The 27,491-nt window shown below is 35.5% G+C and overlaps 1 protein-coding gene across 4 annotated transcripts in view; it reads left to right on the top strand.

Moving 5' to 3' along the window:
* The window catches only part of TMEM117 (transmembrane protein 117), a 372,922-nt gene extending 345,431 nt beyond the window's left edge, over positions 1 to 27,491 (top strand). For 3 of the 4 annotated variants that reach the window (XM_006916877.3, XM_015593145.2, XM_015593143.2), the window contains 2 exons: positions 14,692 to 14,821; positions 25,745 to 27,491. In XM_006916877.3, the coding sequence (XP_006916939.1) occupies positions 14,692 to 14,821; positions 25,745 to 26,391 (777 nt within the window). In that variant the 3' untranslated portion in view covers positions 26,392 to 27,491. The remainder of the gene's footprint in view (positions 1 to 14,691; positions 14,822 to 25,744) is intronic. The other variant, XM_025050288.1, reaches the window with a different exon arrangement.

Genomic DNA, 27,491 nt, shown 5'->3' with positions numbered 1-27,491 from the left:
TTTATAAATATTTGTGTGCAAAATTAAAATAATGTATGATCACTATGGAAATTTAAAAACCAAGGGTTTTTTTAAAACCATCTGTAATTTTACTACAGTAACAACAAATTTCGTATATTATCTTCATGTCTTTTCCTAGTTTTTTGTTCATTTTATTTTACTGGGTATCTGCAAGATTACATTTAGAATTATAGCATATTCAATTTTGTATTATGATTTTTTTATTTAACATGATAACATAAAGTTTGCATAATTATAATTCTGAGAAGCTTATATTATATTCCATGGAATGATGTAGCGTAATTTATTTTACTCTTCTTTTATCATAATGTTGTTTCTACTTTTTCACCATATTAAATAACATTAAATTGAAATCTATCTTTATGCATGTTTTTCATTTTTTAAGTTATTTCCTTGGCAGAAAATATTCCCACTTATAGAATTATCAGAATAATGTGAATGTATGAGTATGTTAAAACATAACTGTATAAAAATACTCCCAAATTAACATATAAGTAAAAAAATATGAAAATAATTTTATCTAAAGATCATTTATTTGTAAGTTGGCAAAGCAGCTACTTCAAAAGTGAAAAAGTAATTAATTTTTTGTCTGTGCACAAACAAGTGGTTTGATTTTATTTTTCATCACATCTTAATTTTTTTCAATTCAATTACTTTGATCATACGAAACCAGATGAAAAAGAGAAAGTTGAATCTCAAAGAAAGCATAAATTTGTATCAGATATAGAAAAGTAAATTTATTTAGGTAGAACAGGTAATTTCTGCCCTCGATTTTAATTTACATGGTCATATATTCTCTGAAAATAATTAGAAGTATGTGTGTGTATACCAATACCTCAAGTCCCATTTCATGAAAGTAAATAAGATTTTAAAGTTTTCTTATTAATTATAGAGGCATTGGGGAAAATGATATGCGCATAACTGTTTTCAGTGGTGAGTTGTTATGTGGTTATCTGATTTATGCCATAGTCATTTACCAAAGTAATTACCTCAAGAGTCAAGAATAAAAAATATTGGCTTTAGTTAAGGTATACATGAAAAAATATTGATGTGTGATGTAAATACTGACCAAGGAAATTGCCTGGTTAATGTTACTCCAAATGGCAATCAATCTAAATGATGACTAGAGTATGTAGTCAATAGTAGCTTAAATATGAATATGGCATACAACCTTAACCATGAACTTGGGAATCTTAAAGTTTTAATCACTTTTCTCAATAATATTCTTAATAATCTTAAGTTGTATGCCCATTTTTATCAGTCGTATATTTGGAAGCAGTGTCGCAAGTTGACTCAGGTTAATAGGAGACACCTAAAATATTTCTGCTAGCTCACAAAACTTTTGCTTTAGATAACCTAAAGTTAGATAAACCAAAGTTACTAAGAAAAGTCCATTTGGTTCTTTAAAAAAAAAAATCCACAAATTATAGCAAAGATGAGCAATTTATATGGCTACATCCTATGTCTACAACATTTCGATAAGCTACATACTCTCAGCAGCCTGTGGTAACTGTGAAATAGAAGATAAAGAATCATTGGTTAATTTATTCATTCTCTCACAGTTTAAATGAGGGGCTCCTTCCCCAGTAGGTTCATAGAGAACTTGTTTCATGACTCTATTATAAGGCTTCTATCTTACTCTGTAAGTAACGTTTAGCTTATTAACGTCTTCTACAGAAAATGAGTTTCCTAGAAGCAGGAATTTTTATTTATATCTTTGGTATCCTGGAGCCTTATACAGTTTTGGCACATAATGAGCCTTTAGTAAATATTTGTGAATAAACAAATAATTTTTGCTTCCTACTATATGTTTAGCATTATGCTAAGGACTGAGAGATATATAAAGAAGTGTACCTTCAAGTAGCATATAATCAACATATAAATGTGAAAAGATAATGAACACCATGCACTGGTTTATCATTCTTTGGTGCTGGCACTGAGGAAAATAACCAAGAAGAATTATATATATCAAAAATTCTCAACTTTTGGTGGTTAAGTGAATGATGGATGGGCATGGTCACACAAGTTAACCCACAAGTACCAAGGTCTGTTTCTATAATTATTTGATTTATGTCTAACTCCCCTACTAGACCATAAACTTCAAGAAATCAGGATACACATGGGCTTTTGTTCACCTTTGTATCCCTAGGACCTGGAAAAGTACCTGGCAAAAGTAGATAATTGAACACCTGCTTTGCTAAGTATTCTCTGCTTTTTGTGTTGCTGGATCATTCCCATCCTTAGTTCTCAACTCAGGTGTCAGTCTTCCAAGAGACCACCCCAAGTGACCTCTTTGTTATTCTCTTCCTCAGTCCCTAGTTTATTTCCTTCACGGGGCTTATTACCACTTACTTGATTCCACTAGTCCACTGATCTTTTACACCCTCCAGACTTGAGCTACTTGGTGGTGGAGAACCTATAGATCTGTTTTGGTCCTTATTGCACACATAGCACACATCACAGCACTTGGTACTTGTCACTGGAGAGATTCTATCCTCATAAATAACTTTTCTAACCTTACCTAAAGTTGCTTTTGCCAAACAATCATCCTGGTTCATCTGCTCTTTAGCACCAATCACTTACTGAAATTATTCTATTTATGCATTTATGCTATATTCAAACTTTAAACTCCCTGAAGGCAGAGCCTAGAACAAGGTCTACTTGCTTCACTGCTGTATCACCAATGCTTAGAAGAGGCACTGACACAAACAATGGTTGAGTATACAAATATTCAGCAAAAATATATAAAAGATGATGGCATGAAAAGAAAAAACAAGAAAATAAATTTTTTAAGCAAAGAAAAGGGATTAGTTGTTAACCAGTGGAGCAAAACAAGTATTAGCTTAGAAATGTTGGTGGCGGAAGCAAGAGCTACTTTCAGTGGAAGATAATAAATGTGGGAATCAAAGATAGTTGGGAGCAGTGAGAAGAAACAAATAAGTGTGGACAAGCATCTCTATATAATCCAGTAGCTTCTTTGGGGGCTCAACAAGGGAGAAAAAAAGAAACAATGAGTAGACCAAGACAGTAATACATCATTTAGAGCCAGGACAATCTAAATTCTCACCTTTATGGGTGTAGTACAAGGAACACCACTGGGTTTGTATAGGGTTGGACAGATCTAGGTTTGGCTCCTACTCTTCCAGTTATTAGCTATATTAAAGTAGGTAAGTCAGGTACCTTCTCTGAACCTTGGTTTCCACAATTACAAAATGGCAAAAATAAAATCTACTTTGTAGAATTGTTTTAGAGATAAAATAAGGAAATGTATGTAAAGAGCTACGCCTGCTGCAGGGTCTGTTTCATTTAGCTCATTGAACAGTGGCTGTTGTCATAACATTCATCAATTACAGTGCCTGGCAGAATATTTAATATTAGCAAAGGGAATGTATTTCCTTACATTTAAATAACTTTGGAGGGCATCTCTTTATTTTGGATCATAGCATAAGTAATCTATTGCTCATGCTATATAATTGTCAGCAAAAGCATGCTAAATCAGAAACCATGGATTTGGAAAAAAAGAACACTTGTGCATTATGATAATATTTATTCTTTCATATTGTTTGTAATTAAAGTTCAGGAGAACATTTGAAGAAATCTTTCACTGATTCTTAGTTAATTAGCCAACCTTGCAGGTGTTTGCATTAAAACACCTAAACATTCTTTGTATGTATTGTTCCCAAAGAAGATATTTGAAGAAGTTCCCATTTCTTGCTAAGGCGATCATGTTTCTGTATTGAAAGGCAAATGGTACATGATTAGTTGAAGCTTTTAATCTGTGTGTGTGGTTGTTAAACAGTGGATTTATTATTGAAAAGGGGAACACAATATCAAAAGTCCCAGTATTTCTGAGTTGGGAGTTGGGGTGGGCATCAATTAGCAAATAATATTTTTGCAAAACAATTTGGAACTTTTGTCAGAAATTAATTTCTGAAGATAGTCTATTGCCTGAACAGTTTCATAATGATGTTGATTTGCCAATTTCTCCTCTTGTGAGAGGTAATGAATCAAGAGTACTCGGGTTTATATAGGAAAAATAACATATTAATTGATTTATGTGTATATGTTGCAGATATCCATAAAGCAAAGCCTTTGGCAACTGGCAAATGTAATAATTTCACATTTACCTATGACTCACCAACTACAATCTAGTGCTAAAGGCAAAATTTTATGTTTTATGTTTAGTTTTTAGGATTGCTTTCATGTAGCTTTTCTGTGCATTTAAAGTCAATTTCAGAACCAAAGGCTTACCAATTTTTATGAATAAAAATTTTATGAGCTATTATCCTGAGGTAGCATAAAGTTATTTTCTGATAATTTTTTCCACCCTCCCAAGGCCTACTGTTACTTCATTTCCACATATGCTCAAGGATATTATTTGTAATGTTTCTAAATATGACACATTTCATTAGAACTTTGATATATTACACAGATATTATATGGAACTTCTACCTCATAACATTACAGATGTACTTTTTAATGTTGGTTACACTAATAATTCTATTTCAAATCAATTATCAAGAAAGGCTTTGAATAAAACTATTAATAATGTTATATTTATGGAACTTGTGTCATCTTCTACAGATTATAATTATGAGCCAGAAGAATTAATCCTTGAAATGAGAGGCTTCCAGTAACACAATACCTTAGTTTACTGACATACAGAACAAGGAAGACTTGAGATAAAATAGTTAGATTGCTATGCACATATATATTCCCTATAGCTTTCTTTCTTGTGTTCTTTGCTCTGCCTTGAGTCATCTACATAATATAAAATTTTATCACTTAATATGTGCAGCCATGATATGTTAGTAGCACGAGTCTTACCATCATATTTCCAAAGAAACATAAAAGTTGTGTCTTTTCAGGAAGTTGAAAAGTTTGATAGTCATCACTAGTGGACACTAAATCATCCCCTAACCCATCCTGTTTTCCAATGCAATGATATAGGAGTCTGCCATCAGAGTATCTAAATATGATGGAAAATATCCTCAGATAAGAAAACAGAAATGCAAAGAAGTTGGGAAGATAGTATTCATTACTAGAAATATTCTAAGTTTAGAGTCAAATCTATGCATTGGCAGTAAAAATTCTAAGATGGTCATAACATATTTAGAGTTAAATATGCATCTTGGCCTGCATATTTTGCAGGGCTTGTCAGTGACTTACAGGATAAACATAGACCCACTGCCATTTCTTGACTTTGCAATGGACGTTAGACAGGATTCCTTCCCCAGGTGCTGCAAGTAGCAAAATTATTCTAAGGAAATATTATTTCAAGATGAACTATAATATACCACTAAAAGGAAACTTACCATCACATATAGAAGTTAGCATCAAACGGAAACACATGCTGGTGTGATAGTTAGCTTGTAGGTGGAAAGATAATTGCAGCATGAGAGCCTGATGGAAAAATGTCATGAAAAAGCTTCATATGGTATACGCAAATCTCTTTGGAATCATACTGACTTGGGTACAAATCCTTTCAGTACCAATTGTGCTACATTGGGCAAGCTACTTGACTGTTCTCTAAGCCTCAGTTTACTCTCTTATAAAATGAGAACAAGCCTCCCTGGTTTACAGTAGATCAAATGCTTGACACAGAGCAAGGTCATGACAAATGTTGGTTTGCTTAGTCTGAATAAAATATGAAAACATATTTTGATCTCCTAAATTGAGTTTTCTTTCTCCTAAATGGGGTTCTCAATAAGGAGGATGCAGTGAAATACAGTTCAGGGGCTACCAATTAAATTTCATCTGCTCTCTTCTCTCTCAGCAGTCTGTTGGGCGGTCTGGGAAGAGTCCTGTAACCCCTTTGACTCTTGTTGTCTTTAACTGTAAAAGAAAGAGCTTAGTTTACTTATTAATGGCATTTGATATCCTTTGAGAATAAATGCTTTACATAAAGTCGCCATTGAATAATTGTTGAATTAGTTGAATAATTGTTGAATTAGTTGAATAATAGTGTGATGCCATCCTGTGGGGGAACTTGAGTGTGTTATTGAGAACGGCTGCAAGAAATGTAGACTTCACATTCACTCCATTAGTGCTACGTAGAATCTGTAAGCCAAGCACACTGTAGTCACTTCAGGCTTTTGTGAATGATCGTGTCAATATAAAGATAGGCAACCTCTAATATTCATGTAAGACTTCTTTACTCCGGTATGTAAACGTGTTTTCCAAAAGGACACTAAGGGTGGTGGAATATCTCTCCCACAGGTGCCCAACAAGGAAAACGATGTATTTTAGTTTGACCTCTGGAGTAGCAATAGTTTCAGAAAATTTTTCAATTCACTGAAAATATAGTTCACAAACAATAAAATGTATTTTATTCTTTCCATCCCTCTGTCCTCTTTGACTCCTATATATCTTGTGTTTCTAGTCTTTGCTTTCTTACTTGAGGGATGATAATTTTTCTCTAGAGCACAAAGGATGAACACTCTTGACCTAAAACTCATTGAAGAAAAGCATGGAACATCTGCCAGTTCAAATCCATTGCTCTAAAGGTTTTACTTTCTGTTCATGTTATCTCTGGGTGGTCCATGGAGGTCAGAGGCAGAGACTTCATGATTGTTCCAGAATCTGAAGTCTTTACTAAGAAAGATGAAAAGAGAAGGAAACCACACAGGGTACAGAGCTACTGTTTCCAAAAGCCTGCTGCCTGCAAGACACAATAAACTGAGCTCAGTGTTGTATTGCTTTGTTTTTTCAGAAAAGCAGCCATCTTGACTTCACAAAGAGTGATGGTCAGAATATTTACTGGTACAACGGAGGTACTGATCAATCAGAATGGATGCTGCCCAATCAGAATAGACACCAGCTGTAAATAGCCAGTGTGTCCATACTGGTGCACACCAGCTTTTAAAATTAGTCATTGCAGGAGCTACTGAAAATATAAAAAAAGAATCTCAGGTCTCAGAGTCCCTTATTCCAGGGGTCCCCAAACCCCAAGCCTTGGACTGGTTAGGTTTATGGCCTGTTAGGAACCGAGCCAGACAGTAGAAGGTGAACTGCAGGCAAGCAAGCAAAGCTTCATCTGTATTTGGAACTTCTCCCCAGCACTAGCATCACCACCTCAGCTCTACCTAACATCATCAGGCACTAGATTCTCATAGGAGTACTGGTCCCTGGTGCCCGAAAGATTGGGGACTGCTGCTACCAAAATTAAATTTATTTTACACTAACGAAACACCTCCACCTGATGTCTAAGAGCATGTTCCAAGTAGATCTCTGGATATCTTACCCACTTATCCATCTTCTATAAATGTATTGGTTTCCCAATCTCCCCCATCTCAGTAAATACTACCATGATTTACCAGTTGCTGGAACAACCAGTAAATTCGAAAAATTCAGTTGGTGATACCTTCAAAATACATCTTGATCTGAACAACTGACCACCCTTGTTTAACCACCTAAACTACTGCAAATTAACTGGTCTTCTTTCTTCCTTTAGCCGGCCTACCATTCTATTCCTGTAACCTCTCTACACTACTTGAATCATTCTAACCTTTATGTTTCTTGGAAACACCCATCTCATTTTCTCCTCAAGACCTTTACATTGGCTCTTCCTGCTGGCTGATCTGCTCCTCTTCCAGAGATTTGCACGGCTTGCTCTTCATGCCAATCAGTGCTCATACAAAGGTCACCCTCAAAGAAGTGTTCTTTTGAATCACTAAACTAGCACCCACCCCCTTACACTGCTTTATTTTCTTCAGAGCATTTATCACTGTTTGACATCACATTATAGTGCTATTTGCTGATTTACTGGTCTGTCTCCCAACTAGAATATACGCTCCATGAGACATTTCTGACAAAAAATTGTAAGTATAGAAATGAACCCTTTGCAAGAAACATTAGGGGTTATTCACCTTAACCGCCCACCTGATATTTAGATTAACTTCAAACTCTTTTGTTTGTGAAGTGAATATTTTTATATTGAATTATATTTACCCACCGATCTCCACTATTATTATTTTTCACAGAGAAATGACCTCAATATTAAATAAAAATGTACCAAGGACAATATCTACTCTTTGACAGTATGCAATTAATTTTCCTCTATAACCTATAGAAGAAATTGGTCATTCAGACAATTGAATGTGACCATTACTGGCAGCATGCATAGAGCCAGAACAGATACTGAAGCAGTGACATTTTGTACCAAATGTACAAATACAATAGAGCACAGAATAAGCAATGGCTACGTTTTGTTGAACTGCAGCCAGTGTTTGAGAAATAACGTGAAAGTGTGTTGTCTAATAACTTCCTTCCACTAGATATCACTCATTCTTTATTAGGAAAAGACATATTATTAGGAGTTCTCATTTAAGTAAAAAATATGCCAATTTATTATATAGTTAATATTTATTCTTCTTAAGAGGTGCAAAGTAGATAGTTGTCGTTTGATGACCAATGGAAGACTATCCAGAAGCTGGAGTTGGAACAGTGCATTTCTTTAGACTTTGCACCAACTTCACTTATCAGCAACTTGTCATAGCCAATGGTTTGTCTTCTTGTCTCCCCGACAACACCCATAGAAGTCTCTAAGATGTCAAGTATTTCCCATGTACTGGTGAACCGTATTGCCCTAGTGAGGGATATTGATTTCTCATTATTCCTAGGTGCCACATGATGCATTTCTATTAGTTGTAAACACTTACAAGACTGACTTTTATTTTGTCCTTCATCACATCAGTCTGCAAGGGCAGGGCATCTGTAAATGAGGCCCAGTGCATTTTATCAGACACTTTCAACTTGGTGCTTAAACAAGTAATGCTTTCAAGGTGTCTTGTTATAATAAAGCTTGTTTTAAAAAAACCTACTGATCTCTTGATAGAGCCTCCTGGTAAGGTCTCTTAAAAGTGACAAACATACATTTACTTTTGAAATCTACTCTGGGAATGACTTATTTGCTTTTTTTCATAGACATGAATATATCTTATTAATGTACATTGGCTTCAGAATTAGCCAGGAAAATCCATATTGTCTTTTACAAGTAAGAAAGATTATTGATGAAGAAAATACATTAAATACTACAAAATAGGCCCTTAAGATAAATTAGATTTCTTGGGCAACAATAATTTTGAGAGTTCATCAATATCTTACAATACACAAAAACACATGAGTGAGTCAAGATCTTTAAACATTTTAAGGAAGGATTTACAGTTTGACTTGGATTTGTTTTAGTGGTGAATAAGATCTGCCATCTCTACTACTTGTTGACAAAATCCTACTCCAATCAGAAAGCCAAGATTTTTTCCCAAAGATTTTGAGTCTCGTAAATAACCTGTATGCCTCCTGAGATAAAACTCTAAGAGGTGATGGAATTTATTTGCCCTTGAGGGGAAAACAAAAGCAATAGTGAAAATCAAGAGAAAATGAGAGTACAATATATGAGGAAAGGACCTCTGAGAAGTAACCTCCTGCTATTTCTCTTTTGTCCGTCCTCCACATTTACCGCAGGGTACCCCTGACATTCAGCCTTGCCTTGACAACCTTCCTGGAATCTTCCACTGTGAGAAATGATCCCCCACTTTTTTTAACCGCATGTTGGTTTGCATTTTGTTTCTTGTTCTCTGACTTGGTTGGGCATGTCTCATGAGCTTCTTTATATGTAGGTGGTCACTAAAAAAATGTCTTGGATTATCCCAATGAGAATTTTAACTAACTCCCTAAACATTAACTACTTCATCTCATAATATTTACATTTGGCCCCCGCTTTCTTTCCCTGTCTCCTTTTCTTTGTGATTTTTGGCTAATTGCCTAATCTTTGGGTTATTCTATATGATTCCAGCATACCTAGTTTATAGTGAAAAGGTTTTTTTCATAATCATGTATCTCAGGTTGATGTGTAATATTATTCACAAAAAAAAGTATTTGTTGTGTTGTCACTGTTTACCTAAATCCATCCTGAGTGTCCATGTATATGAAACCAAAAAGAGATTGTTGTATACCTTTAACTTTGAGAGAGCTCCGTTCATCAATTGAACAAATATTTGAGTTCTTTCTATATGTTGAGCTCTATTTCAGTAATGGAAAATATAGCAATAAACAAAACAAGAAAAAAGCCTATAAGCTCCTAGAGCTTACATTCCAATGGGGGATACACAAACACATAAGCAATATCTACTATATGTCAAGGTTTCCAAGGATTTATTCAGCCAAGTGATACTGCGGCAACTTTGCCAATTAGAAGAAGCGTAGGGTTGCCGAAAGAAATCAGGCACTTGAGATTCTTAATAAGAAACAAAAATATCACCCAAAGCGGGAGTACAATTCTTCAGGCCACCACTGTTCGTTGTCATCTAAAATTCTGTTGCTAGGACACTGCTAAGCACAGAAAAGCTAATGACATTTTATAGCTGGGGTCATTTTTGGAAGAATGATGTTCTGATATTCATTGATCTAAATTCAGTTCCAAAATATGGGAGGAATAGAGAATAACAAAGGGAAAGAAATATCTGTAAAGAGGCTTTTAAATTCATATAAACCTTAATATTAGTAATCTGATGCTTTTAAATAATAGATATACAAATTATTACAATGAAAAATATTGGTATATTTTATTAACATTTAAAAATCTATTATCAATTCTATTCTAAATGGTTATCAATACTTTTCAGTAAAATCTAGTTTATCTCTTAATTTCCTCAAAAAAACAGAAATTCAATCTTTGACCCCAAAAATAAAACTTTTGTTTTGATACTATGGCTTTAGTTTTGCAAGGTAATCAGTGTTATTACATTTTTATTCTCTAATGCTTCTCTAAGTAGAACTGAGGTCTCTTCATTTGATTTGGGAAATTGAATAATTGAATGCCAATTGGGGAATTCAAAACAGTATTGGTTTCAAGCTTGAGTTCTTCTGCATTGTACCAAGTTTTCTTCTTTGGCCCTGAGGCATGCATCTTAATGGGAAAACATAGGGAAATGGTGAATCCAGAATATCCTGAAACCATCTTGCCTGTATACCTAACATTGTCCTGAAATTCTGTCCAAATGCGGTTCATGAATAATAAGGCTACATTTGGAGAGAATCACATTTAGACATATCCGACCAAATTACACATCCAAATGTAATTTGAACATCAGCGTCCAAGTGTAATTTTTATTGCTAAGTAATAAAAATTATTTTATAGGCAAAGTAAACCATAGTATGTAAAAAATAAGATTAGATATATATCATGGCACTGCTCTTTTTTATATAGGAAATATGACCATCTGAATGAAAATTAACCGTTTTTCAGTTACTTTGAAGCAAGATACAAAGTTGGAAATCTGTTCATCGCCATGAACTGATGAGAACTGAAATAGTGTGTGTGATACAATACGCCTGAACCACAAATGTGATACACCTCTGCAATTATTGTTAGGTTTAATAGCAGAAAGTAACAAGGGAGCTTTGAATTACTAAATACAACATTTCTTGAAGAACAAAATAAATGAACATTTCATACTATGTAATCTCAGGATTAGCCTGGCTCTACCCTGGTCTTAGTTGCTGATCACATCTTGCCTCGTCATTCTCTTACTTCAATAGTTACATCTTGTGTTCAAAATATATTTTTTACATTTATGCAGAAAGAAAAGAAATCCATGACATTCATAACGTTTATGTGCAATCTGTGTATGAAACTTTCTATATATCCATAATTATAATGCCAAGAGAATCTCAATGTTTGCTATCATCCATCCATTAGTCAGATTTTCCTCATCAGTCTGATTAGAAGCCAACTATCCACAGGACAGTTGCTTAGTGGAGAAAGAGTTACAGTTCATCTCCTTTTCCAAATTAGGGTCAGATAAAAATGAGAGCCCTCTTGGAGTGGAGGGAGGTAGAGAAAAGTAGTTTAAATCTCCTCGTGGAACTAGCTTTTGATGAAAAATCTATGCTGTGCAATAAATGAGGACAGAAAGGAGAAGATGGCCTTCATCCTTTTTCATCTAGACCCTGAAGCAGGGTTCTCCTGATCCTCCTGAAAACAGACCTATCAGTTTCTTCTGCTTCACTCTCAGGATAAACCTGACCTTGGAATCATGCTGGGGAATCAGCCATGATTGTTGGCCATTTCCCTGTCTCTTTCCTCTGTTTCCAGCAATGTGTTATTTGCTGTCCAGCCATTATCTGATCCTCCCAAGAAGCCTGTGAGATTGATATATTTAACCTCAATTTATAAATAAAGAGACAAAAAATTAAAGAGATTCAGAACACCATCCACTCTCTTCTTTCTACCTCCTTCAAATAAATACTGGGATATTACCAGCCCCAAATACCCATTCTTCATTAAGATGAGCCCCAAACATCCTGCAAATAGTAGCAATTAGTATTGTTATCATTCCACTCTGTCAAATAAGGGCAGAATTTACACTGATTCATTAATGGTCTGGAGAAATATGCAGAGTAGGAATTGAAGTACAAAAACTAGTATAACAGGAAAAGAATGGGGGCAGGGAGTTAGAAGACTAAAGAAAAGAGTTTTGAAAAAGCAAAACATGGTGATTATAAAAAATAATGTAGAAGGATGCAATTAGTTCTGGTCAAGATGGTGGAGTAGCATGCAATTAAAAAATAATGTAGAAGGGGCGAAGCTAAGAGAATTGATGTATGAACTCTTTTTCATTAATTGTCTGTTTTTAAAATTTCTTACATGGCATAAGCTACTTCTCTCACACTTTCTCCCAAACTCCCTGCCCCGATCGTGTCTTAAAAATAAAAAAAAAAAAGACAAGTAATGCCATCTTCCAAACAAAGATCAATACTTTCTCTTCTCTTTCCTCTCCTCTCCATTTCCTTAATTTATCTTTCTCTCTCCAAGTACAGGTGGGAAATGATTGAGGAACTATTTTTTGGTGAATGAAATTTTGATCCCAGGCTACAAGAAATCTCTAAAAATTACTTTCAAACTAAAACCAATTTCATACCCAATAGAAAACTTTAGTTTCATGGAATGAAAAGCTATATGTGAACATTCCAAGAACATCTTTCCTATAAAAAGATATATCAAGCACATGTGCCCAATTACTACCAAGAAGTATCCTCTTTCTTAAACTAAGAAATAAAAAAAGAGAATTTCTCTATTGAAAGTGCTGTGTGCTGTTTATCCAGGGCTAGTGAAAGATACTTTGGTTATCAATCTCTTTACTTGCCAAGCATAATTTTTCACGGGAGATGTCAGTTATATTTATCAAAAGGCCAAATTCAATTTCAGTTCTCTTTGCAGAAGTCTTGCAAATAACATAGAAAAAACAAGACAGTATCGATAATAATAATAATAAAAGCAAATGCACTTTAGTAAAATGCAATACCTCACACATATTATTACCAATTCATTTTCTACTAATGTTTTAGATCAAAATGTTCAAACTTATTTAGTTTTAATGCTTTGGGTTTTCTGAACTTCCCAAATCACATGTCTATTTGTTGCAGGGGTCTGAAAATCAAGATCTAAGACCTCTCCTTCACACCAATAGACACGGATGATGTTGCATTATTTCATTTTCCCTTTATATTTATTTATTATTAGTGTTTTAAAGTGATCCATAGATCAAGAAATTGATAGACATTGAAAGCTTTTCTGCTTACCACTGCTCACATATTCTCCTTTCCTTTAAGGCCTGTTCTCCCCGATTGGAATTTCAGCAAAGAGGGGAGTGAAGGGACTTGGAAATCTGTAACATTTGGGCTCTTTATTATTGATACAGCTCTATCAGTTGCATATGTACAAGTCTTGGAAATTTTTGACTTTTTTATATTGAGATAATGTATTGAAATCTTAAAGTAGTATTTTGTCCATTATTTTTTCATATTCAGGTTCTTTAAAAATAGTCACTAAATACAGGACTGATAATTTAGTGATTATTTTATTATTAAAAGTGAAAAGATCTGTATTAGTGCCTTTGGATCCACCTCAAATATTTCTTTATATTTAGTGCATTCTTCCCTCACATGTTAGTTATGAACTTTAATTTGTTGCCTCTATTCAAAACTAAGAGCAGGTGAGACACCTAAAAATATCCTCATTTGCCTTCACAACAAGAAAAACCAATAACAATTTGGGAATTAATTCACTATTCATCTCTCATGCTAGTGTGTCAGGCCTTCCATCATTTGGTTTGAATTGATGCGAAATTGCAGGAGAGCAGGACAGGAGACTGGCATTTTTCCATTCCATATAGTTACTGGCCAAGGCGATTAATAAAAGTCCCTTGATGTAAATTGAGGAACTTGGTTAAATGAATCAGATCCTTTTTCCCATGTCTTCTTACACAAAACATGCGGTTTTAGGGTTTATAGTTTTAAAAAGTAGTGAGACAAAATTACCCCATATTTATAAAGTATGGACAACTTCCTTTCGATAAAAATTTAAAATCAATTCTCTAAAATGAAAGATATAAACATGTATAGATGCAAATCAATTCTGTATTGGTTTCTTATTACCACATTAAAGAGAAAAGCTGAGGAAATAAGTTATGACTTAATTTTTATTTTGAATGCGTACCGCTACCTAATGTACATAAAATAACCATCATGGAACAAAACTGGTGCCTCCAACAGCTGGTTGCATTTAAATGATTTTAAAATAAGTGCTTACAAAAAGTCAATTTGGGGTATTTTGCTGTTTATGTACAAAACAAATCACAAATACGTTTTTATGTTGATTTTTTCTGACAGGACTGGGAATTCCCACATTTCATGGGAGATGTCGATGTAAATCTCCCTGGGTTGCACACTCCTCATATGCAATTCAAGATCCCTTTCTTCCAGAAGATCTTCAAGGAAGAATATCATATTCACATAACAGGTATGTTATGACTTTGAACATGGTATTTTTTGTCTCCAAGTTAGAGTAATACTAGCTGCTATAAAAAAGCAAACGGTAACATTTTAGAGGCATACATAAATATTTTTCTGTTTCTTACTCACTTAACAGTGCAACTACTGGCAGTTCTGGGCTGTCACTCTGGGACTTAGACTACTGGTGGCTTTAACAATTTCAACTTTATCCAGCACGCAGATGAGAATAAAGAGAATGGGGGAAATGATTAAGAAAACTTACCTGTTTCTTAACCTCCTTGGCTTGGAAAAGAAACATGTCACCTCCCCTCACGTTCTGTTGGCAATAACCAGTCAGATGGCCCCACTTAGAGTCAAGGAGAGTAGGGAGATGTAGTCCCCAGTTGGGCAGCCACTTCCTATGTCAGGCCCAGTGTTGTAGCACAGGATTAACAGAGGCGAAGAACATGTCTTTGGTGTGGAGAGTTAGCTATTTCTGTCATACTCCATATACCACTCCACCTTGGTTTTGTTCATTGTGTGGGTTTCCTTTTCAAAACCTATAGCTCAGGATATTTTTATGCTTTGTTCTTCATTTACTACTGAAATTAAAACAGAGGTATCCTAGAGCTCCAATCAGACCGTATGCCTTTAGGGAGGTTGACCACTTCTCATCTGATTAAAACCTACTTCTGTGGTAGAGTTTGTGTTTGTCTCAAGTGATTCTCTTGTGACTCCTCAGATTATTTCATTTTTAGATGTGTCTTGCTTTTGAAATAATACGATTTATTATAATATTCTTTCATGACATCTCGGTCATTCTCATCTAAAAAAGTGTTCCTAGAGTTCCTTTTTTTTTTTTACCTTTTTTTCTTTAAAACAAGAAGTAGACAGCTGAATGATCAAATGAAGAATGTCATTAGTTCCCGAGCTGTTCAGATGCAGGTAGCGAATGTGTGTGTTTTAAGGGCAACAGCCTAGGATCCCACGCCTGCTATAATAAAAATTGCTGAAGAAATCTGTGCTTACACTACCGTCTGTGCTGCTGAATAAAAATAGTCTGAGCACAGAAAACGCGAACATCTGAAGACTGCAAAAAAACCTTTGCTTCCCAACTTGACGGCTGTTTTTTGCTGAGCATGAGGCAACCTTCCTAAATTGGAGAATGAGCTCATGAATAGGGAAGATGCAGCAGGTTTCTTCTCCTTTTTAAAATGAATGAGGCCCATCTATTAAATTCACTAGGTAAATCAATCAATTTGAGTTCAGGTCACAGAGTGTTGTTTCAGAGTCCCCACTTAATCTCGGCAGCATGCTACCTTCTTGGACTTCTAAAACAGCTATCACGCACATGGCATCATCATATCCCTCTGGGTAGGCTTTCACCTGGACCATCTGTTCCTGCTATCAGCTCTTGTCCCAGGCCATCATGGCACTAATATTATCTCGGACTCAGTATCAGAATCCCTGTCAGAAATATACGGCTCAAGTGCAGAATATCAGCATTTTTATTTAAAAAAAAAAATGAGAGGGGGAGATTCAGAGAGATCATTGATAAGAAAAAAATTCAAGTTGTTAAGTATATTTAATTTGGGGCTATTTTGCATAGCTTTGTCATACATGCCATCATTTATAGATAGCAGCAGGTTCAACTTATGTGGTGCTCAGAGCTTACACAATTTGGAATGCTCTGTTTAAGAATATGAATACAAAATTACAACCGAAAATTATATTCAGTGCCTTGGAAGGGGACCACGCATACAAGAGTCCCTGAACCTTTGGCGTCACTAGCTTCTAGGTAGAGCCTTCTACACCTTTGGACTTAAACCTTTGTCCCACCAAGTATTATTTTGTAAAAACTTAAAAGGAGGAAAGACTAGCTAAGTATTTGTATTGGAGATTGTACATTAATAAAGTTTTCCAGAAGGTAGAAAGATGTTAAAATTAAGGCTTTGGTTATGCTGATTAACATATCACCCAGGAAACTTTATAAACATACAGGTTGTTAGGTGCCAAACCTAATGATTCCTACAGAGTAGGCCTGGGCAATGGGCAGGGAATGGGACTTTTGAAAAGCTTTCCCACGTGATGCTAATCTTTGAGAACTATTCCTTTCTGATTGAGAAGCCACAGTTGAGGTCAGAATGTCTCCTGATTCGAGCCAAGTGAATAACTGGATGCCTGGACCTGCTGGGAAGGCTATTGAAGATTCTGGAGTTTAAATTCAAAATAAAATAGCACTCACGTGGGCTTTGGGGTGAAGGGATCCAGCATAACCAATTGAAATTCAGTTTCTGGTAAGATGATCATGTACCTCCCCAGATCCATCTATGATAAAATTGTCTAGGAAAACAGTGATAGGAGGCTAAAGTAAGTTATAACTTCTCCCCCTCTTGTTTTTCTTACTCTCTTTGTTCCATTACTTGGCTAAAAAGTTGCTGAGGCTACTCTGGGATTACCATCTAGTCTCCTGTAAAAGGCCTTTCACTTTATCTGACATGGTTTCTGGGCAAACCTAGGTAAAATTTCCAAAACATAGTGCTACATGTTGGATTTTAATATGCTCAGTAGTTAGCCCATGAATTTCCAAGTACACTGCAAATGCTCTTGATCAGCGATCTTCCGAGTTCGTAGAGAGACTTGATTGTTTTCCTTAATAAACAAATATGGTATTACCACTTGGTTTATTAAGCATGAAACGCTCTCTAGCCATCAGTGGTTCTCAAACTTTAGTATATATGAGAATCACCTGGAGAGCTTATTAAAAAATTCCATCAGCCACACACCCAGACAGAGCTGGATGTCTGAGGGATGTGGTGGACCTTAGAATCTACCGTTCTCTCAAGCATCACCAGTTATGTCTATGCAAGCAGCCAGAGGACCGCACCTAGAGAAATGCTGCTGCAGAGAAACATTTTCTAGTCAGATTTCTTCTCATCTCAGCTTTAATTTATTTTCATATGCAACTCTTAAAACAAAAGCCAAGGGGCAGAAAGAAAATTCAATAGAAATGGGGTGGCCCGTGAGAAAGGCATATGGTAGAGGTCTATCAGGAGCTAGAACGTTTAGAGCTGGGGCCAGTGGAGGAGATTCTGAAGCACAGCATGACTGGGAAAGGTCTGGATGACCATAGATGAAGATGGAGCCAGGGGTAGAAAGGGATCCTGTAGACCCCTTCATGGCTCTGTCTGTTGCCTTCTCTGCAGTCTTTGTTCTGCACTAGAAGAGGCTGGATGAGGACTGCTAGAGTTCTCTTAGGGTCAAGAATGACTCTAACTGAGCCTCAACTATCATTTCTCTGTGAAGCTATCATTTCTCTGTGAAAGGTCTTCTGTGCATGCTGAGGAAATGGAATGTAAAGTGTCGGTGCATAGACTCCAGCTCTGCTACTGAGTGGTGATATGGTTCTCGTCCAGCTCCTGAACTTCTTAGAGGCTCAGTTTTATCATCTGTTAAATGGAGACCATACTAGTACTTATCCCGGAGTTGCTATATTATTTTAGTTAACATGTACAAGGCACTTAAAACACTGTCTGCCATGTATTAAGCACTCAATAAACTCTCACTATCTTTACCTGAAACTTTTCCATTCATTCATCCAGGGTTTGTGCTTCCTATTTAATTAAAAAACATCAGGCATCCCAAGAGAGGGATCTCTTATTATTTATCCACTACTCTGAGTTCTCTACTGTTATTTACTTTTCTGAATCCTCAAGAAGGAGAAAGCAGAGAATGGGAAAAAAAAATCTTTCTCCCAATGAGATTCTGTGTATGTAGAGGGTTATCTGATACCGGTGAGTTCCCATTGACATTTTTAAAGCATTAAGGATTTGAGTATTTTTTAATCCTGATTCCAAGCTAGTTTTATTTATGAATGTCAGAAATAACTTGAATTGTTGCATCTGTTTAGCTCATCTGGATCCCCCTTGACAGATGGTTTGCTGCAGTATGTGTGAGCTTTCATTTTATAAGCTGGGCTAGAGCTTATAAAAATAAATCATCTCTATCTAAGGGTGTGTTAAAATATTTTTTTCTGAGAATTTTGATTTCAGGAACAGAAGGGATAAATGGTTAGTGATTAGGTCACACTGGAGCTTTTGGCCCAAGCCTATTGTTCTTCTAAAAGTAAATGCAACTGTATAATTCTCTTTTCTGCCCTCTTCCCTTTTACCTATAAGGTGAATGCAAAGATGGATTCAAATGTGATATGCTAAGTCTCTGGAGGCAAGAGAGGAATGGCCTCTCAATTCAGTCTCGGAAGCCCCTCTGAGTCCTATTAATGCCAATCCCGGTGGAAACTCTGCCATCTGTCATCCCAGCCAGACAAAGGGAGTGTCCCATTGGTGGCCATCATCTGAGTAAATTAGGAGGGGGCTGGGGGAAAGGCCAGAAGGAAGGCCTGTGCATCTGCGAGGAGAGAATTCACACTGTTGGCATGATGATGCCCACGGGAACCCTTTCGGCAAAAAATAGAAAATGCAGAAGTAAACAAGCCTCTGTAGCGTCTATAGTGTTCTGCTTCAGTTTCCTGAACAGTGTGAGGGCACAGGTGCTTTACAATGGCAAGAATGTGGAAAATAATGAATAAAACCCCTTCATTTTATTTCCAAAGGTGCATGATTTCTGGTAAATGAGTTCCCAGAGATTGTTTTTTAAAGAGCTCTCCTGTGTCAATCAGATCATGGAAAGTGCTGGGGAGGGTGGGCCAATGGTCCGTCCAGCAGAATATTCTGTCTGATAGAATTAGCAAGGGACTTGTTATAGGGAAATGTGATGCCTCCTATTGTTCACTGTGACAGTCCCCCAAGATCATGAATTTATCCAGAGTACACAAAGATCTCCTTCTATTCTTTCAGTTGTGAATTTTTCTAAATCTTTCCTGAAGCAATTTTCATTTTCAACACATTTATACAGCTCTAAGAGTTAACTATGTTTACTTCTACATAGAGCAGAAATTCATTTTATTTGTCAAAAACTCATCTTTTTTCCAGGCCATGGTTGCTTTGCCCATAGCTTGTGAGTCCTTGCTGCTCCTGAGGTTGTCCCATCTGCCCAAAATGAGGTGTCCTGTCTTCATTTATGTATACATGAGGATATTTCTAATAAACCTCACATGGTCTTCAAAAATTGTCTTCGCAGTCAGAGGAAGAACTTGAGATATATAATTAATCATAACCTTTGAGACATGAATATTCTACTTTTCTCAATATTCCAGATCATATTAGATTTTAGCAGTATCCTGGAATTCACCAGATCATCGTGACATATGTATTTGATTCGAAAGACTAGAACTTCACTCGTGGTACTTTTCTTGACATGTTATCTCAGATAACATGCTTAACAGATGTTTCCTGAGTTAATATGTGTCCAAACCCAAGCCAGGATCTAGAGAATACAAAAATGAATATGACACAGTTCCCAGACTCCAGAACCTTCAGTACAGTCTTTGGTACAACTATGTGGCCTTTTCTTTCTGTTTTTATCATCACATGTTTCTGCCTCTACTCATCATATTGAATTATGTTTCCCACTTAGGAAGCAACAATGAAAAAAGAAGGACTTTGAGAAGCTGTATTTATTTGCTTTTTAAGTCTTAAGAAGATACTTTACTAACTCGACTTATTAATTTATAAATTATTTAGTAAATATTTTCCCTTTACCAAATGGTCTCCTCATAGGCCAAGCACTTAATGTGGTTTCTAGATATCCCAAAGTTATGGAGGGAGGGACTTAAAGAGCTAACTCAGTGAGCTCTGTTTTTCACTGCTCATGTCTGGAATGAGAGGACATTGAATTTGCCCAAGAAGCCTGTTAGAACAAACTGCTATTTCTTCAATTAACCAAAACTCATCTTTTTCAAGGCCAGGGTTTCTTGCTATTTTATAATACATACTTAATGGCTTTGTGGAACATGACTATTTTATGTATCTGCTCTTGATGCCAGAGTCCGGCCGAGTGGTAGCACCTACTTGATGTAGAGGTGCCCACGGCACAGCACAGCTCAACCACAATGTTAAGTGGCAACTCTCCTGAGTAACAGATTTTTGCAAATATGACTGCATATTTAAATCCTAAAAGTTTTATTATATGGTGGAAATATCAGCACTTTATAGTCTTTTTCTTTAGTTGAAAAAAATAACATTTTCCTCCAAATTGTTGTCATTTCCTATGGTAAGTGTGGATGATAGTTAATGAAGAATTCTTTTAAAACTAACTAGCTCAGGATTCTATAGACTCCCACAAAGTAAAAAGATAAAATTACCATTATAATATCATTTTTGACAATCAGTAAGATTCATTAAAAGCTCAAAAAAAGAAAAAGAGGTAATCCCACCAACACCATGCAGTGATTTCTTATTAAAGAAGACAGTGAGATATTTCGACATGGTGATTAATAGAAATAATGTATGGATTTTACCCGACCTCCTTGCTGATTTACATTATGCTATGTAGTTGAAACAACAGGGGGACATGTAAAATCTCTCATAAGATTAATACTGAAATCTCAAACCTCTTGTTACGGTTGATTGTACCTTCACAACAACATACTTGGGAAAATGAAAATAGAAGCACTTTCTATTCTTTCTTTTTTTGTGTCTTATATCCTTTCCATGTGGGTTATTTCAGGGATTCAAATTTATTTTTTATGGTAAACAGTGTTTCTCAGAAATATGATTTTTTTTTTTTTTTTAAGGAAAGCTTTCTCCATCTAAGAGTTGTATATTTCATCTTTTTTTGCTCTAATGGGGAGATTTCCTGGTCCATCATAAAACATTAAAGTTTAAACAGTGTTTATTTCACTGATTCATCAAAGAGACGTTTGAGGCTGGGATGAAACCTTAAGGATTATATAGCTCAACTTCCTCACCTTATAGACAAGAACACCAAGCTTAAATTGTTTCGCCTGACTTTGCTGTCTGATTGGCCACATCTCAGAGGGCAAAAGTAATGTTTTTAAAGAGGGAAAAAACATTACCAAGGTAACAAAACGCTGTGTGGGAAAATGTAAGGATGAGTGATAGAGAAAAATGAACATTCTTTCTCCGTACAAATGGATAAATGGACCCGAGGTTATGTCAAGTGGGCTGGAAACAAAAAGTAAGAAGAGCCATTTCTTTTAAATTTTCAGCAGTTTCAAGTTTCAGCTGAATGACTGAGAGGTGGGAAAGACAATGCTATAGCCACAGAATATAATAAGAAAATATGGTATCAGTGGGGATTCTGCCTCAGTCTCTTCTCTCCACTCTGTATGTACTTTCCCACTTTCACATGACCTCTCTGCTGGGGGAGTAGGGGTGGGGGTGAGTAGGGGAACTAGTTCTTGTTCTTTAGCCTCAAAATTTGTATATATAAAAGACCTTTTCTCAGGCCCAATACTACTGAGAGCTATAGACAAATTACCAATGGCTAAGGATTTTTAACATGCTAAATATGCTGATCCACACAACATATTTCTATATAGCTATGCACTGGGTTCTCTTGGATAACTGATCTGATGATAGGTACCCTATAATGTCAGTGCTCAATAATACATTCTGTTTTATCTAAACTGATCACTTGTAGAATATATCTTTGTCACAAACCCTTACACACTCTTCTCTCCCACTATTCTATCACCAAGATCCTATATTAACCAGATGGAAGAAATATAAGAAATTGTAGAAATAATAGTACCCTACGTTTTTGGCAAACAATATATTTCTAAGAACTTTCAAATATAACTTCTCACTTTATCCTCACAATAATCCTTTGATGTAGTTACATTGGAATTATTCTCCATGTCACAGAATATAAAAACTAAATTCACACAGCTAATAAGGAGAAGGATATGGGGAAAAGGACAGAATCATAGAACTGGAAGGCATTTAGTTCAGTTTCCTCGATTTGAAAATAAAATTATTTAGTCTAGAGAGGCTAAACAGGTTATCCAAGGTTTTATTATTCAAGTTTAGTACTTGTTAACATTTTTCACATGATGATTTCCAGCCTACAGTTTTTGTCACTGTGGTACTCCCTCTCACAAATGGGTGAAGATGTGTGAGAGCTGGATGATTCTATCCATCAGCGGAGGTCAAAGATCACATTTTTAATTTTCTTCTCCTCCATTCCATCTAAATGTTCACACTCCGGGTTACATGAGAAAAAATACATAAAGTGATCCTTTAGTCTCAAAGTTTAGTGGTCAAAAGAACCCGGCACCATTCATCTTAGATGGTAGAAAAATAATTTTTAAGTAAGGAAAAAAAAATCCTATCTTCAGGATTTCTTCTTAGCTTGATCAGTCTACATACTTCCATTTTTATTCTCTGATTTTATGTTTTTCCTTTGTCTATTAACATTCATTGAGCATCTTTTCCCCACTAGAAAAGCACTTTTCTCCAAGTTCCATGGGCATTCCTTTCTTTTCCCTGATTCTGTGCTGCTGCTTATCTATAGTTTCTGATATCCTGTTACCCTAGAAATAGAGACCCCTTTATGGAGACTGCTTGATTCACGCGTTTATAAAAATGACCTAGAGAAGATACAAGTCTCTCCAAGGAATCTTTGTGAGTCAAGAAGGTGATAATCAGTCACAATTTCAAGGACATCCCCTTGCCATCTAGTCTGGCTTTATAACACATATAGTTTACAGTAAGAGAATAAGTACAAAACTTTTACAACAGAGAAGCACCCAAAGCTCCTATCTCAACTTACTTTCTATTATGGAAGCTACACACTAGTGCCTTCTTAATACTGGATGAAACTTGCTGCACTTTTTCATTTCACCTGTCTCTCATTCATCTCCTGCCTTTCTTTTCCTACAATATTCTCCATTCTTTTCCTTCTCTCTTCCTTCAGCCTCTCTATTTCACATTGCCTGATCTTTTGCTGTATGCCATTCTATCTGCAGCATAATGAAAACATAAACTAAAAGAAATGGAAAATTTTCTAAACTGTTCTCTGTCCTGCATTTCTTTCAAGGACCATATGGATTGTTACTTCTTCTAAAATCCTTTCTGCAGAAATTAGCCCTCGGTTTTTATGGTTTGATCACTCATTTGGCACCTCTCGAATGCAGTCTTTTATTACTCTTTTTCTGTTGATGTCTCTGTCATGTTTTCCCAACAAGATGATGCATTCTTTCCTAAAAGGCAGAAACGTATCCTCAGCATTTACTAAGGTATCCTACACAGCATCTATTATCTTTGGTAATGATGCTCACCTTTATTCTTGATTGCATTTTTCTGGCTTCAGCTTTCTTAATTTGTGGTATGGTTGATTCTTAGAACAGTTTTGGTTCTGAAGATCCAGGAAGGCAGGAGTGGTTTGATCTTAATGGTGCTAGATGTTAGAAATGTTTTATCATATCTGGAAATATTTTCAATGTTCCAACTTACTTTCTAGTTTAGGTGTGCAAAATAAGTCATTCAGGCAAAAGCTTCCATACAAATATTATGAAACCTATATAGGTTTTATATTGAATGATTTCAGGACGGGCAGCGTTATAATTTCCCTTCATACAGTTCACATAAATTCTCTTCCTATAGAAGCAGTTGTATTTTTCCATGCAAAAAGACATCTTCTCATCATAGCTTAGGCAAGGCTTTGATAATAATAGTAACAATTACCGAGTTCCTATTATACCAAGCACTGTGATTAGCATCTAATAATCACATGAAAAATGTTAACAGCTTTAATAAGTACTATTATTTTCTGCATGGAAAAGAAATTGGTGTTTAGAAAATTTAAACAGAGCGAGGATTAAAACCCTTCAAACTTGCATATAATAGGAGCTTGAAAATGTGTCATGATGATAATAAAATATTTTTCTAAACTCTTCACAAAGTATCTTTTTATGTAGCTATATATTCTGTTAGAGTACATATTACAAAATACATATTTACCATTCTTGGTTTAGTAGTTTGCTCAAGGTGATAGCTCTCTGCTGTCCCAAAAGTTCTATAATCATGTGAACAGTAACTTAATATTCAATACCACTATTTTCAAATACAAAATAAAATAATTTAGACATAACTAAAGCTTCTAGAATCTGTTACATATCTCACCTAATTTGCTACAGCAAGTCTATTAGGTGGGTATTACTATATTATTAGGATACACTTCATACTATAAAACTTGTAATAAATTATGATTACAATAAAAATTATAATGGAATCCAGTATTTCTTGAAATTTTTTCCACATTTTCCATTTGCAGACATAAAGATGTTATTAGATAATATGTCTCTAAATAATATCTTATTTAGATAAGAATTTTAAAAACTACAAAGAAATAGTAGTTACAGTCTCTCCAAATCATGTCTTCTAAAACAGTTCATTAGCTTTGGTTATATTTATATGTCTGATAAATGAATTCTGTTCAATGAAAATTTGATGCAATTATTTTTAAAATCTTGAAATTAATGTTCAAGGATTATTGATCTGAATCACATCAACTAATGGTTTAATCAACAGGTCACCTACAAACAGCAATGTGAATTCAACTGATATACTGCTGTGCTTGCATTCAAAATGATTTATGTCTTGCCCAAACATAATTATAAAACTGTAAGAGATGTTGAATTATATGTGGGACTTCTCTAAGTATTTCATTAGAACTTTGTTTTTAAACGTTAATTGAAATGTTCTCGTGGATAATCTACATGGAACCAAATTTGAATATAGCTGTGGGGCCTATAAAACAAGGATATTTAGCCTGGTTAATGTAAAAACCATAAATTACTGGCTGTGGGACCCACAGTTATGTGTTCACATGCCTAGAATCCACTTAAAAATATCTCTTTGCCAATTCACTTAATAGAAGCATAGCGCTCTCAGAAAAATTAATTGTTGACAGGTCTAAAACATTAACAATTTATACTATTGTACTATTATCTTCATTTTATTGGATAAAACCTTATTGCAGTTTTATGATTCTTTGGCTAATATGCAGTATTTCTTTTTTAATGCAGGTAAATGGTTTAACTATGGAATTATCTTTCTTGTCTTGATTTTGGACCTTAATATGTGGAAGAACCAGATATTTTATAAACCTCATGAATATGGACAATATATTGGCCCAGGGCAGAAGATATATACAGTGAAAGACTCAGAAAGTTTAAAGGATTTGAACAGAACCAAGCTATCTTGGGAATGGAGGTCCAATCACACTAACCCCCGGACTAATAAAACGTATGTTGAGGGAGACCTGTTCTTACATAGCAGGTTTACAGGGGCTAGTCTTGATGTCAAGTGCCTGGCTTTTGTTCCAAGTTTGATAGCGTTTGTGTGGTTTGGATTCTTCATTTGGTTCTTTGGACGATTTTTGAAAAATGAACAAGGCATGGAGAATCAGGACAAAACTTACACGCGCATGAAAAGAAAATCCCCATCAGAACATAGCAAAGACATGGGAATCACTCGAGAAAACACCCAGGCCTCAGTGGAAGACCCGCTGAATGACCCCCCTTCAGTTTGCATCAGGTCTGACTTCAATGAGATTGTCTACAAGTCCTCCCACCTAACGTCGGAAAACTTGAGCTCGCACTTGAATGAGTCTACCAGCGCAACAGAAGCTGACCCAGACCCAATGACTTCTAAAAGTACACCTACGAACTAGATTCACTTACTCGGAGATAGCACAAAAAGCAACCTTGAGTGTAACTTTAAAAAGTTAGTCTTTCTTTTTGTAAATGTAAGGTTTACTTAGTGTTAGGTAAAGAAATACAAACAATGCCACAACGGTGCTCAACATGCTTTTTCTAGGACTCATTGTTTTCTATTTGTATTATGATACACGTGCCTACTGTATATCTAACAGTCCTCTAGAGATTGCTTTTCACAATTGCGCAAGCTATTTATTGACTTTACAGCATAGTACAAGATTAGCTGATTATCTGTGTATCTGATGTTCAACCATAGTGGTGCCTTGAGACATTAAACTGTTTTTAACTGTACCAGAAACTGAGTGTGAAATAGTTCTCTAATCTACTTCACATTGGTTTTGTTTTGTTTTGTTTTGTTTTTTGTATACAATTATTTTAATCTATACTTAATGTCTGAGCAAGAAACAGATGTAGCTTAGATGTGGCTCAGAAAGTATCTCTTGGTTTCTTATTCAGTAGCGAAGTTGGTGACTTTGAAAGCTAGACTGCAGAGATGCATGGTGATTACTTTTGAATATTTATTGGCTGTCCGCCAAATACAAATACAGATACAAAATTCTGTAACAGGAGAATGATAATCCAGCATAGGTCACTACTTGTGAAGTGTGACTTTCTCCAGCCAGTAATTGCAATTAGATGATAATACCTAATTATGTTTTCCTAATTAAACATAAATTGCTACTTGATTAAAAATCCTGCCCTTCACCTTTGGGAACAAAGGTTAAGAGACACAGTTGGGTAAACTCTCAAATTTTTTGGCATTTACACAAAGCCCTAGAAAACCAAGGAACTGAAGTTTTAATCATGTGAGGGTTGCACAGCCTCCCATCTACAATATTTGTACATCTTTCTGTAAATATGGCTCTGGACAGTGAAAATTGAAAAACATATGCCAACTTTGAGCAAGGGAACTCTTCTAAAAGTCATGCAGTGGATCTCGTGAGGTGGGAAAGGATGCGTGAAAGAATCTGTTTAGTGGCTTGTTTTATGTGCTTTTTTTTTTTTAAGAATTAAACATCTCACATTAATAAATAAGAAAATTATACATCAGTAA

This window comes from Pteropus alecto, unplaced genomic scaffold (genome assembly GCF_000325575.1).
Source record: "Pteropus alecto unplaced genomic scaffold, ASM32557v1 scaffold196, whole genome shotgun sequence".
Lineage (NCBI taxonomy): Eukaryota > Metazoa > Chordata > Mammalia > Chiroptera > Pteropodidae > Pteropus > Pteropus alecto.
Note: the sequence above shows the minus strand (reverse complement) of the source record. Positions and strands in the feature narration are given on the sequence as shown.